The sequence below is a fragment of the Bos taurus genome, chromosome 7 (assembly GCF_002263795.3).
Source record: "Bos taurus isolate L1 Dominette 01449 registration number 42190680 breed Hereford chromosome 7, ARS-UCD2.0, whole genome shotgun sequence".
NCBI lineage: Eukaryota > Metazoa > Chordata > Mammalia > Artiodactyla > Bovidae > Bos > Bos taurus.
Window position 1 is genome coordinate 69,435,946 of NC_037334.1, and position 14,150 is coordinate 69,450,095.

At 43.9% G+C, this 14,150-nt stretch overlaps 2 protein-coding genes across 4 annotated transcripts in view; one reads left to right on the forward strand and one right to left on the reverse strand.

Moving 5' to 3' along the window:
* The window catches only part of CLINT1 (clathrin interactor 1), a 57,573-nt gene extending 55,691 nt beyond the window's left edge, over positions 1–1,882 (reverse strand). For 2 of the 3 annotated variants that reach the window (XM_005209675.5, XM_024994438.2), the window contains exon 1: positions 1,626–1,846. In XM_005209675.5, coding sequence (XP_005209732.1) covers positions 1,626–1,666 — 41 coding nt within the window. In that variant the 5' untranslated portion in view covers positions 1,667–1,846. Of the gene's footprint in view, positions 1–1,625 lie in introns of all 3 variants that reach the window. The other variant, NM_001105417.1, reaches the window with a different exon arrangement.
* LSM11 (LSM11, U7 small nuclear RNA associated) overlaps positions 1–14,150 on the forward strand; it is a 414,613-nt gene that overhangs the window by 107,009 nt on the left and 293,454 nt on the right. Inside the window, exon 1 of the mRNA XM_059888901.1 lies at positions 9,120–9,230. The gene's annotated coding sequence lies outside the window, so the exon portion shown is untranslated. Of the gene's footprint in view, positions 9,231–14,150 lie in introns of the transcript that reaches the window.

Below are 14,150 nucleotides of genomic sequence, written 5' to 3' on the forward strand. Positions count from 1 at the left end.
ACTTTTCAAACATGGAGCTTTTCTCTTAATGAATTTTAATATTACTCTTGATGTAGAACACGTGCTATAATTATCAAAAGCATACTGATCTACACTTACTGCATTATGGCCTTTATATGCTATTTAAGTTCTTCACCCTTAATTCTCACAACATTCTAAGGTAAATATCCATCACTATTTTCATATTTCACCTGAGAAAACTGGGACACTTCAAGGGTAAGTCATTTGCCAAGGTTACAGAGCTTGAATCCAGCTCTGCAGGTTCAGAAATCTGTGCTCCTTAGGCACTCTACTGCATTCTCAGTAGCACAGAAAACTTGAAAATACAGTCAAACTCCAAATTCTATCTGATGCATTATCCAAGCCACTGAATTTTTTCTTACTTAAGTATAGTTGATTTATTAGTTTCAGGTGTACAAACAGTAATTCAATAATTTAACAGATTATACAGTTTAAAGTTATTATAAAATGGTGGCTGTATTTCCTGTGCTGTACATTATATGCTTGGATCTAATTTATACATAGCAGTTTACAATAAGTTATTTTTTGGGGGGTCAATAAAGCCAAGAATTTGCCATCCTCACTCCCTGATTTTAGACTGGATGAGTGGCACAACTGAACTGGTTTTGCCATTACACTTATTATATCATCGCTAAAACCTGAAAAGAGGGGACTAGTTAAATTCTTAAACTTTACTTCCTGCTGTTCTGGAAGACCTTAGTTTAACCACTGTTATAATGTGTATGATACATTCAATGTAAGTGTTAAGGTTTCCCTAGGGTAGTAAGATACTAAAGTGATCACTTAAATCTTAAAGACTATCAGCTATGCATTAGTCATTTTACCTGTCTGTACTTACAAGTAGATCAACAGGATATAAACCTTGGTTGTTTCCTTTTTTAGGAGACATTTCTTGTTAATTCAGTGATTAGTTAATTAAACTAAATGGAACAAATGGCCCTCCAAAAATGAAATGTAGTGGAAAAGGAAACAGAGGAAAGGAATCACAGTAAATTACACAGTGATCTACTCTCACTAGTGTTAGAAAAGCAAAGGAGAGAGTCTGAGTAACTTCAGTCTGACCACAATGGCCACTTGTTACACCTACCACCCACTACAATACCTCAGGCTCATTAGAAATTAAAAGAAGCTCAGCAAGGTAAAGGACACATCCCAACCAGGCCTAAGGTCTCTACAACCGCTGAGGAGCACAGGGAGCCACTGAAATAAGTTTCCCCAGCCTCAAGTTTTCACTGCTGCCCAGGAGGCAAAGACCAAAAGCCAGGGGCCAAGACAGTTCTCCGGCCAGGGCAGTGACCCAGCTCGAGACAACCCTGCCCCCGCCCCTGATCAAAGTGTCCGCGCCTAGAGGGGTGGGGTAGCTGCAGGGTGAGGAAGGCCTGGATAGGAGATAAGGGGACTAAGATGTTTCGACAGAGAAAAGGTCCCTTCGGTTGGCGGATCGGGACGCGGCCCCGGGCCGAGAAGAGAGTCGCCCGCCGCCATGATAGGGCCGACCCATCTGGGGGGCGTGACGCGGACGGCCCGGAGCGCAGAACCGGCTCCCTTTTCCCCCCGCCCCTCCCCCGCGTGGGCCTCGGCCACAACTGCCCCCCGATACTCACGCTTTGTCCACCAGCTCCCGCACCTTCCACATGTTCAACATCTTGCCCAAGCGGGCCGGGCCTCCACCTCCCTCTCCTGTACCCCACGGACCCCGGAACACTTCCGCGCCGGGGCAGATCCAGGCCGGGGTCGCTGCCGCTGTCCACGCCGCCTCCGCCGCCGCCCGCCGCCTCAAACTCCCCCAGTCAGCTCCTTCTCTTGCCACAGCCGCGGCGCCGCCAGTGACACGTCGAGACGCGGGGGCAGAGGCGCTGCGTGGAGCGGAAGTGCCTGACTTTCCGCCCGCTGCGCACGGGGCACGCTGGGACTTGTAGTTCTCTGTGCGCCAAATTAGGCTGAAAGAGTTTCAGAGGAAAGCTAAAGTTAGAATTCTTCGGTAAAAATGCTCTCTGGATTCTCCGCACCCCTACACAGTAGTCATATATAGATGTGAAAGTTGGGCCATAAAGAAAGCTGAGAGCCGAAGAATTGATCCTTTTGAACTGTGGTGTTGAAGAAGACCCTTCAGAGTCCCTTGGACTGCAAGGAGATCCAACCAGTCCTAAAGGAAATCAGTCCTGAATGTTCATTGGAAGGACTGATGCTGAAGCTGAAACTCCAATACTTTGGCCACCTGATGCGAAGAAATGACTCATTAAAAAAGACCCTGATGCTGGGAAAGATTGAAGGCAGGAGGAGAAGGGGACGACAGAGGATGAGACGGTTGAGTGGCTTCACCAACTCGATAGACATGAGTTTGAGCAAGCTCCAGGATATGGTGAAGGACAGGGAAGCCTGGTGTGCTGTAGTCGATGGGGTCGCAAAGAGTCGGACATGACTGAGTGGCTGAGCAACAACAACAACAATGGCCAGAGGAACCTGCCAGGCTGCAGTCCGTAGGATCTCAGTCGGAAACGACTGAAGTGACAGCGTGCACGCGATGACTGTAAGAAGTATAATTGGCATATGAACTCCTCATTGACAGAAGTAATTCTGTATTTGGTTCCAAATGCCCAGATATATTTCCTTCCCTGGGCTTTAGTTTCCATCCTTGTACATTGAAAAGGTTGTATCTTAAAACCTATTCCATTCTAATTCTACCATACAGTGCTCTTATATTTAGACAGATACTTAATATCCTTGTTAGATACTTACTATAAAGTTCAGAACCTCAGTTCACACTCCATGGGAAATTGTAGAAAAACAACACTACGACATTATGATGGGCCCAAGAACCTGACAGGTGTATATTCTCAAAGTGTAGATACACACCTACACGGCATTCATTATTTTATTGCAATGATTATTGTCACTTTATTTTTCACTTACTCATTTTTTGACAATGTTCATGTTAGAGCCACAAACACTCTTAAAGTTCATTTGGTCAAACTGCTTAAATTTTACAGTTCTTTACATTCTACAAATTTTTATTGAACATTTTCTATGTGAGAGGAGTGGGGAGAAGGAGAGGGGGATGACAGAGGATGAGATGGTTGGATGGTATCATGAGAGAGAGTAAGGCGAGAGTTGGTGATGGACAGGGAGGCCTGGTGTGCTGCAGTCCATGGGGTCGCAAAGAGTTGGACACAACTGAGTGACTGAACTGAACTGAACTGAAGGAGTGGAGAACACAGCTGGGAAGAAGACAGGCAAGGCCTCAGCTCTCTTGGATCTTAAAGGTCTTTGGAGGAAAACATAGTAATCAAGGAAACATTTTAGATAATTGCTGATAGAAAGTGAAGAAAACAGAAGAGAATGTTATAGAGAATGATGTTAGAGGGAAATAGTATTAGGGAATATTTAGGGTGTCTTTGAGGACATTTTTTTTAGGGGGGTAGGTAGGATGTTAGTTCCCCCACCTGGGATTGAACCCACCCCGCTGCAGTGGATGCATGGGAAGTCCCCTGAGGACATTTTATTTAAGCTGAAACTTTAATGATAAAAAGGAAATGGCAAAAAAAAATTTTTTTTAACCTGCAAGAAAAGAATTTCTATTGAGGACTGATTCACAATGGAGACATGAAATCGATTGCTGCTAGTTATGAAGCTAGGTAAAAATGATCCCAAATCAAGAATATAGAACACCTGACCCGTAGTTAGTTCTTCAGGTCAAATCAGTTCCTCATACTGCATCCATTAAATAACTGGAAGGAGCTCTGGAAGATTTCCTGAGAAGTCTGTATGCAGGTTCAGAAGCAACAGTTAGAACTGGACATGAAACAACAGACTGGTTCCAAATCAGGAAAGGAGTATGTCAAGACTGTATATTGTCACCCTGCTTATTTAACTTATATGCAGAATACATCATGTGAAATGCTGGGCTGGATGAAGCACAAGCTGGAATCAAGATTGCCGGGAGAAATATCAGTAACCTCAGATATGCAGATGACACCACCCTTATGGAAGAAAGTGAAGAAGAACTAAAGAGCCTTTTGATGAAAGTGAAAGAGGAGAGTGAAAAAGTTGGGTAAAAAGTCAGCATTTGGAAAACTAAGATCATGGCATCCAGTCCCAACACTTCATGGCAAATAGATGGGGAAAATGTGTAAACAGTGACTGACTTTATTTCTCTGAGCTCCAAAATCACTGCAGATGGTGATTGCAGCCATGAAATTAAAAGACGCTTACTCCTTGGAAGGAAAGTTATGACCAACCTAGACAGCATACTAAAAAGCAGAGATATTACTTTGTCAACAAAGGTCTGTCTAGTCAAGGCTATGGTTTTTCCAGTGGTCATGTATGGAGATGAGAGTTAGACTATAAAGAAAGCTGAGCGCTGAAGAATTGATTCTTTTGAACTGTGGTGTTGGAGAAGACTCTTGAGAGTCCCTTGGACTGCAAGGAGATCCAACCAGTCCATCCTAAAGGATATCAGGCCTGGGTGTTCATTGGAAGGACTGATGTTGAAGAGGAAACTCCCTTTGGCCACCTGATGCAGAGAGCTGACTCATTTGAAAAGTTCCTGATGCTGGCAAAGATTGAGCGCAGGAGGAGAAAGGGATGACAGAGAATGAGATGGTTGGATGGCATCACCGACTCAATGGACATGGGTTTGGGTGGACTCAAGGAGTTGGTGATGGACAGGGAGGCCTGGCATGCTGTGGTTCATGGCGTCGCAAAGAGTCGGACACGACTGAGCTACTGAACTGAACTGAACTGAAGATCATAGTATCTGGTCCCATCACTTCATGACAAATAGATGGGGAACAATAGAAACAGGGACAGACTGTATATTTTGGGGTTCCAAAATCACTGCAGATGGTAACTACAGCCATGAAATTAAAAGATGCTTGCTCCTTGGAAGAAAAGCTATGACCAACCTAGATAGCATATTAAAAAGCAGAGACATTACTTTGCCAACAAAGGTCCGTCTAGTCAAAGCTATGGTTTTTCCAGTAGTCATGTATGGATGTGAGAGTTGGACCATAAAGAAAGCTGAGCACTGAAAAATTGATGCTTTTGAACTGTGGTGTTGGAGAAGACTCTTGAGAGTCCCTTGGACTGCAAGGAGATCCAACCAGTCAATCCTAAAAGAAGTCAGTCCTGAATGTTCATTGGAAGGACTGATGTTGAAGCTCAAACTCCAATATTTTGGCCACCTGATGCAAAGAGCTGATTCATTGGAAAAGACCCTGATGCTGGGAAAGATTGAAGGTGGGAGGAGAAGGGGACGACAGAGGATGAGATGGTTGGATGGCATCACTGACTTGATGGACATGAGTTTGAGCAAGCTCCAGGAGTTGGTGATGGACAGGGAAGCCTGGCATGCTGCAGTCCATGGGGTTGCAAAGAGTAGTACAGGACTGAGTGACTGAGCTGACTGACTGAGCTCTAGAACAGCTTTCAGTAAGACTTCAGGATTTCACCAAGACAAGTTGGAAGAATTGCCAGGCAGAAAAGTATAAAAAGCACAAATCAGATCAAAACTGTCTGAGAGCTTTGTCAAGATAGGAGTGCTCAGGCAGACAGAAGTAAAGTGAGTTGAAGAGGTGGGTGGGGAGGTGCACGTAAAGAGATAGGCAGAGCTCGCTTGGCTCCGCGAGACCGGAGCCCGAGGTTCGGGAGCGCCCAGTGGCCGCTCGTGCAAGGAGGCCACGCAAAAATTTTTAAAAAAAAGAAAAGAGAGATAGGCAGAGAAATAGGGCTTTCAAATGAGAATTTTGTGTTTCATGTTGGATAGATTGTCCAGCTCAAGACTTGAAGGGTGGAATGTGGCCAGGGAAGATAAGAAAGAGAATCTGCTTTCCATAAATAAGAGCTCAGCAAGTTAACTTTCAAACAAGCAGGTCCAGGGTACACCAGCAGAAAGAGCCTGGCATGAAAATAACGGCCTTCCCTGCCCTAGGCCTGTTTACACGTTCATAGTAATTCATGATCAACCAGAGTAACCCAATGAGTACGATGTTGTCACCTGCTTTGCCTGCTCCAATAGCAAGTTTGAAAGTGTCTAGACTTATTCCAATGTTGTCACCTGTGGTCTGTTCACAGTTGACCAGTGCCATCTAGAATATAACACCAAAAAACCTGCCTGTCTACCTTTGACTCAGAAGAGCCTTTAATAGAAGAACCAAACAAGGAGAGTTTGTTGAAAAGTGGTCTGGTCTCCAAAGACTAATCATTTGCATTTTAACAAAGTGTTCCATTTTTACCCTTTATCTTGCAACTTTGAGAGCAGTTTCCATAGTAACATCGTTGTGGCAATTTAAATGTGTCCACAGTAGAAAAATAAACAAGAAAATGTCCCACCTACCCCTCTTCAGGAAAACATATTTTTTACTAAATGGGCTTTTAATGAGGCCAAACCAGCACAAGGTTTGAAAGCAAATGTACTCAGCAATGTTACTTATGTGTGAGGAGCAATTGTAAGTATGCTTATCTCCTATGGCTGGCTCCTTGGTGTGTCTTTCAGAGGAGTTTAATTCCTAGTACAGGGCTGTGGCAGCCATGGGAAGGCACCTCCCAGATCTTTCTTCAGGAGAACCCATTGAGGGGAGTGTGGATAGCTAACAGCTCCAGCAGCCACTTCTACTTCTTGGGAATGAGGTGCAGCATTTATGCCAAGGCTGTGCTGTCAATGGGCTACTCCCAGGCAATGACTGAGCAAGGTGTTCTGGAGCCAGCCAATGCAAGACTCCTTTGCTGAGCCAGCAATTTCCTTTGTCTCCCCTCTGCCCCAACCTGGCCCTCATTTCCTCAGTTTTGCTGCAACTGGACAGATTATCTTCCAACCCAATCTTCCTTCCTTCTCCTTTCTCCCTTGACAGAACTTCTTGTAGCTTGAGACTCTTCCCATATACTCTTGTTCCTTCTTCCATTTATCCTTTAATAAATCTCTGATCTACACTTCTAATTCCAGCTTGGCTTCTGCTTCTTGCAGTATCTAAACTGAAACAAGAGGCAGAGTTATACCTTGGTTTCAGTATTTGACCCAGTGACTGTTGTTTTTGATCACACATAACTGCTTTTCTCTAGAAGTCAAGATATTTGATTTCTGATATTAATATGAGGGTTGCCACAAGAGCTAGGCAGATTTTGTATTGTACAACCCCAGAGCCCCAATTATATGTAATACCGTGAACTGTCAGTCAGTTAACCACAGAGAGAAAGTACAAAGTAGTGGTTCAAGAGTGCAGGATCTGTACTCAAACAAACCTAGGTCCAAATTCTGTATCTGCTATTCAGTAGCTTGGTCATTCTGGATAAGTTAAGTAAACTCATAAAGCATAGAGGTTGTGAATTGGATCTCTGGAGCCAGATTGCCTGGGTTTGAATCTTAGTTTTGCTACTTACTAGCTGTAAATATGTGACTTTGGAATTATTTGACATCTCATATAGCTCAGTCGGTAAAGAATCTGCCTACAATGCTGGATACCTGGGTTCAGTTCCTAGGTTAGGAAGATCCCCTGGAGAAGGAAATGGCAACCCATTCCAGTATTCTTGCCTGCAAAATCCCAAGGACAGAGGAGTCTGGCAGGCTACAGTCCACTGGGTTGCAAGAGTCAGACACGACTTAAGTGTTATCTTTTCTTTTCTGTGACTTAGTTTTCTTATCATAATGAGGAATAACAGAAAGTCATCTTAAAAACTTTCTCAGACAATTAAATAAGCTAATGTTTAAAAATAACTTAGAATAAAATCTAACACAAAATAAACACTCAGTAAATGTTAGTGATCCTCCTGCTACTTGGGCTTCCCAGGTGTTGCTTATGGTAAAGAACCTGCCTGCCAGTGCAGGAGATGTAAGAGACCCAGGTTCAATCTCTGGGTCAGGGAGACCCCTGGAGAAGGGCATGGCAACCCACTCCAGTATTGCCTGGAGAATCCCATGGACAGAAGAGCCTGGTGGGCTCTGGTCCATAGGGTTGCAAAGAGTCGAACACAACTGAAGTGACCTATCACAGCACACTGCTGCTACTACTACTATTACTGCTGCTAGTAATTATATTAATTCGCAAAATTTATTCAATATTACAAGTATTTAGTAAGCTGCTACTATGTTCTACACACTGTGTTGAGTGGTGAGGTGGTGGGCATACAGTCAGAGATAAAACAGACATACTAAACAAGCAAATAGATTTGGTAAACATAGTAAATTCAAACTGATATGCTTAGGATTGAATGAGGTAATACAAATAACTCATTTCACATTGTGTCCTGCATGCAGTAAGTCCTCACTAAATTCTACTTTATCATTATTATCAGTCTGTTATGTGGATCTCTGGCTTCCCTGGTAGCTCAGATGGTAAAGAACCTGCTTGTAATGCAGAAGACCCAGGTTTGATCCCTTGATTGTGAAGATCCCCTGGGGAAGGGAATGGTAACCCACTCCAGTATTCTTGCCTAGAGAATTCCATGGATAGAGGAGCCTGGCGGGGTACAGTCCATGGCGTTGCAAAGACTCAGATAGGACTAAGCAGTTACCGCTTTCACTGTTTTTACTTTGTGGATCTCAACTTTTTCCTTATAATGAGGGGTTGGTCTATCAGAGTATCCTAAGCCTAACCAGACAGAGTAAGAGAATTTATTGACCCAGGAGACAGAGGAGTTCATAGATTGAATTTGCCTCAGGATCTTAGCAAATGACGGTCAGAACTCTCTCTGATTTTCATGTTCCTTTATTGCAGTTAACTTTCTTCTAGTTGGCAGGAAATAGGGTATTAGCTTGTGGAGAATAGATTCCATTTTTTGGTTAGGCAACCAATGGGAAAGAAACACTTTAGTCTTTCATCCACTGAGTCTAATAGCACAGGGAATGACTGACTGGCCCAGTTTGGCTCACGTACCTATCTTGCTGCCACGCATTGTGCGATCATTAGCCCTAGGAGAACTGTGTAGAGTGAAAACCAAAAGCTCTCTGAGGAAACTGAAGAAAGCCATAGTTGTTTACATAGACAAAAGCAATAGTTGTTAACTACTGTAAGTCTAAGGTAGGGTCTGCGTGAGTGTGTGCGTGCTCAGTGGTGTCCAATTCTTTGCGATTTTTTTTTTTTTTTAATTTGGTCTACATTACAGAAAAGTTGGGTTGTGGAGAGCAAAAGAGAAAAGAATGCCATGGAGGATAACTGAAAAGAAAAGATGGCAGTGAAGAGGAAGGAGTTAAGTGGAGCCACAGTGTCATGTCGCAGGTAAGCTGGTAGCAGGGCATGCCCTCGTCAACTCTCTGTTCTGGTCTTCTTGGCTGAAATGCAGTTTCCTTTCAGGGCTGTCAGCAGGGCTCAGGCGGATCTATTCAGAGACCCTGGTAGGTGCTCTAAAGGGCCAACACATTCCATTCTTGCAGTCCTTCTGCAAGAATGTGCAGGTGCTGGCAGTAGTGAGATGGGGGCAGAGGTGCTCTTGGAATCATTTTCCTGTCTTCTGGGGTGCTGTCTCTCCTGTCACCTGACCACAGGCGAGCCCAGAGTAGGTGCACTGTTTCTAGTGGCTGGATCTCTGAAAACTCTATTCACAGGAAGCCAAGGTGCCATCAATGAAGCAACTATGTGGCTTGTGACTGTGGGAATTTATCTGGCTGTCAAGTCAGATTCAGGAGTGACTGGGGTGGATATCAGAAAGGATGGGCTGGCTGGTTTCTGAGGCAGAGTCTTTCTGGAAAAAGTCAAATGTCCTGGGAAAGCCCCCAGATGTCCGGACTTCACGGGAGACTTTGCTGGTCCTTGAACTCTTATCAGTTTAGTAAAAGAATTGTGCTCTAGGAAGAGCACACTGCAGTGGACACCAAGAGTCAAACTGACAAATTGCTGCTCTTTAATAAACAGAATGAATGTGGCTAAAGACTGGGAGTAGGGCAAGAGGTCAGTCAGCACAAGTCATTCCTTTCTGGTAGAAAGAGTTGACATTTGGTGTCTATTGGGCATCATGTGCAGTGGGGTTAAACAGATAACCAAAACCTGTTGTTATCCAAGAGGATTATAGTCAAATATGGAAGACAGAAAGTAAAAGTGAAAGTGAAGTCGTGTCCGACTCTTTGCGACCCGTGGACTGTAGCCCACCAAGCTCCTCTGTCCATGGGATTCTCCAGGCAAGAATACTGGAGTGGGTTGCCATTTCATAAACAAATAAGCAAAAGCACTGAAAGGTACTTATGAGGCAGTATAATGGGGGAGGGGTACGGAGGAAGGTCTGGGCACTGTCTAAGGTATCGGTAGAATTTGGTTTTCAACGTAAAGCTGTGTGATATTGACTAAATCCTGGTGCCCTTGTTGGAAAATAGGGCTGAAAAGAGTCCCTGACTCAAAGGGTTGTTGTAGGCGGTGAATGAGATCGTTCAGTTCAGCTCAGTCGCTCAGTCGTCTGACTCTTTGCGACCCCATGGACTACAGCATGCCAGGCCTCCCTGTCCAACACCAACTCCTGGAGCTTGCTCAAATTCATGTCCATCGAGTCGGTGATGCCATCCAACCATCTCATCCTCTGTCATCCCCTTCTCCTGCCTTCAGTCTTTCCCAGCATCAGGGTCTTTTCAAATGTGTCAGTTCTTCGTATTAGGTGGCCAGAGTATTGGAATTTCAGTTTCAGCATCAGTCCCTCTAATGAACATTCAGGACCGATTTCCTTTAAGATGGAATGGTTGGATCTCCTTGCAGTCCAAGGGACTCTCAGGAGTCTTTTCCAATGCCACAGTTCAAAAGCATCAGTTCTTCAGCTCTCAGCTTTCTTTATAGTCCAGCTCTCACATCCATACATGACTACTGGGGAAACCATAGCCTTGACTAGATGGACCTTTGTTGGCAAAGTAATGAATCTGCTTTTTAATGTGCTATCTAGGTTGGTTATAACTTTTCTTCCAAGGAATAAGTGTCTTTTAATTTCATGGCTGTAGTTACCATCTGCAGTGATTTTGGAGCCCCCCAAAATAAAGTCTGTCATTGTTTCCACTGTTTCCCCATTTATTTGCCATGAAGTGATGGGACCGGATGCCATGATCTTAGTTTTCTGAATGTTAGGCTTTAAGCCAACTTTTTCATTCTCCTCTTTCACTTTCATCAAGAGCCTCTTTAGTTCTTCTTCACTCTCTGCCATAAGGGTGGTGTCATCTGCATATCTGAGGTTATTGATATTTCTTCCAGCAATCTTGATTCCAGCTTGTGCTTCATCCAACCCAGCATTTCTCAAGATGTACTCTGCATATAAGTTAGATAAGCAGGGTGACAATATACAGCCTTGACATAGCCCTTTCCCTACTTGGAACCAGTTTGTTGTTCCATGTCCAGTTCTAACTGTTGCTTCCTGAGCTGCATACAGATTTCTCAAGAGGCAGGTCAGGTGGTCTGGTATTCCCATCTCTTTAAGAATATTCCAGTTTGTTGTGATCCACACAGTCAAAGGCTTTGGCATAGTCAATAAAGCAGATCATTCTGTTATTTTTGAGATTGCATCCAAGTACTGCATTTCAGACTCTTTTGTTGACTATGATGGCTATTCCATTTCTTCTAAGGGATTCTTGCCCACGGTAGTAGATATAATGGTCATCTGAGTTAAATTCACCCATTCCAGTCCATTTTAGTTCACTGATTCCTAAAATGTCAATGTTTACTCTTGCCATCTTTTGTTTGACCACTTCCAATTTGCCTTGATTCATGGACCTAACATTCCAGGTTCCTATACAATATTGCTCTTTACAGCATCGGACTTTGCTTCTATCACCAGTCACTTCCAAAACTGGGTGTTGTTTTTTCTTTGGCTCCATCTCTTCATTCTTTCTGGAGTTATTTCTCCCCTGATTTCCAGTAGCATATTGAGCACCTACCAACCTGGAGAGTTCATCTTTCAGTGTCCTATCTTTTTGCCTTTTCATATTGTTCATAGAGTTCTCTAGGCAAGAATACTGAAATGGTTTGCCATTCCCTTCTCCAGTGGACCACGTTTTGTCAGAATTCTCCACCATGGCTTGTCCATCTTGGGTGGCCCTACATGGCTCATAGTTTCACTGAGTTAGACAAGGCTCTGGTCCATGTAATCAGATTGGTTAGTTTTCTGTGATTGTGACTGAAAGCAGACAGGCTTTCAGTCTGTCTGCCCCTGATGGAGAAGGATAAGAGACTTATGGAAGCTTCCTGATGGGAGAGACTGACTGAGGGGGAAACTGGGTCTTGAGCTGATGGGTGGGGCTGTGCTCAGTAAATCTTTAATCCAATTTTCTGTTGATGGGTGGAGCTGTGTTCCCTCCCTGCTATTTACCTGGGTGAATGAGATGGTATACATTAAATTCCTAGCACACTGATTGACATGTAACAGATTAAATAAGATCTGTTATCATTGCTACACTGTTAGTATCCAGAGATCATGGGTGATGTGGAGAGGGTACTAGAATAGGTTCATTAAGTCTTAAAATAAATATACATTGATATTTGGGCATTTATCCCATTGCTAAAGCTGAAACTCCAGTACTTTGGCCACCTCATGCGAAGAGTTGACTCATTGGAAAAGACTCTGATGCTGGGAGGGATTGGGGGCAGGAGGAGAAGAGGACGACAGAGGATGAGATGGCTGGATGGCATCACCAACTCAATGGACGTGAGTCTCGGTGAACTCCAGGAGTTGGTGATGGACAGGGAGGCCTGGTGTGCTGCGATTTACGGGGTCGCAAGGAGTCGGACACGACTGAGTGACTGATCTGATCTGATCCCATTGCCAAGAACTGTACTGTGAAAACAGACACAAATTTCTGTTCTCACGAAATTTAGTCTGAGGGAGTAGACGGATGTTAAAGAAATCATTCCTTGGTAAATCTGTCATTGTATGTGATAAAGAGTGCGGTAGGAGAAAAGAACAGGGTGGTCACAGCTAAAAGATCCCCTGTTCTACAACTAAGACCTGATGCAATCAAATAAATAAATATTTTTTAAAAAGAAAAGGAAAAAAAACCAAGGTGCTATGAGAGAATGTAATGGTGGTGTTTCCTTCAGATGGGATAGAGAAAAGGGCCAGGAAAGACCTCTATGGGAATGAGACATTTAAAGTGAAGGTGAAAATACAATTTTGAGTTAATGAGGTGGAGAGGGGAAGAGTACTCCAGACAGAAAGAACAGCCTGTGCCCAGGCCCAAGGCCGCAGGCAGCTTGGCTTGTTTCTGGATGTGAAAGAAGGCCCAGTGGTGGGAGCGGGGACAGGAAGAGTGATCAGAGATGAGCCGAGGAGGTGAGCACGGCTTGCTGGTGATTTCCTGGCTCAACCCACTTCCATGGATTTCTCTGCTTTGCTCTGTGCCCTCCTGATCTCTGTGCAGTTCATCACCTGCATTCTTGTATGTCAGGTTAAGAACATGGCCTTTTAGATTTCTATCTGCAGTGCAACAAGAAAGTACAAACATGCTATAGTCACTTCCTTGTCACTTTATCTTCTTCCTGCTACAGCCCCGTTTCTCTGCTCTCTTTAAAGAGGGTTGTCTTCTTCACAAAGAGGCTCCTTGTCATTGCTTCTCAAGTCACAGTGGATCACTTCTTCCTTCTCAAAAACTCCTTCTCTCTTAGCTTTCATGACCCCATAGTCTTTTAGGCCTACATGTCAGCTACTTCAGAAATCCTCTGTTCCTCTCCCTGGCTTGTAGATGTTGAAGGGTTCTCTAGGGCTTCTCTCGCACTGCCATTGCGGACCTTAATTATCTCTCACCTGAACTACTGCAAATGCCTCCTAATTTATTCCTCCAAGATCTTTTCAATTCTTATATCAGACCATGTTACTACTTGCACAAAATAATTCATTGGCTTACCATGACACTTAGAATCCAAACTTGAACTGTAAGAGACCCATCTCTGGTCCAAACAGCCATATCCTAGAGGAAATACTGATGCTCTGACCTTCCTATGAGTTAAAACTCAAGGCCACTTCTAAGAAAAGGGTGATAGTGGACCATGGGTTTAGCAGGTACCCCTAAAATCTGTCATTGATGGTGTGAAAATGAAAGTGAAGTCGCTCAGTCGTGTCTGACTCTTTGCGACAACCCCATGGACACCAGGCTCCTCCGTCCATGGGGTTTTCTAGGCAAGTGTAGCAGTGCCCTTTTATTAACACTTAAAAAAAAGTGTTTATTCTAGCCAGTCCTT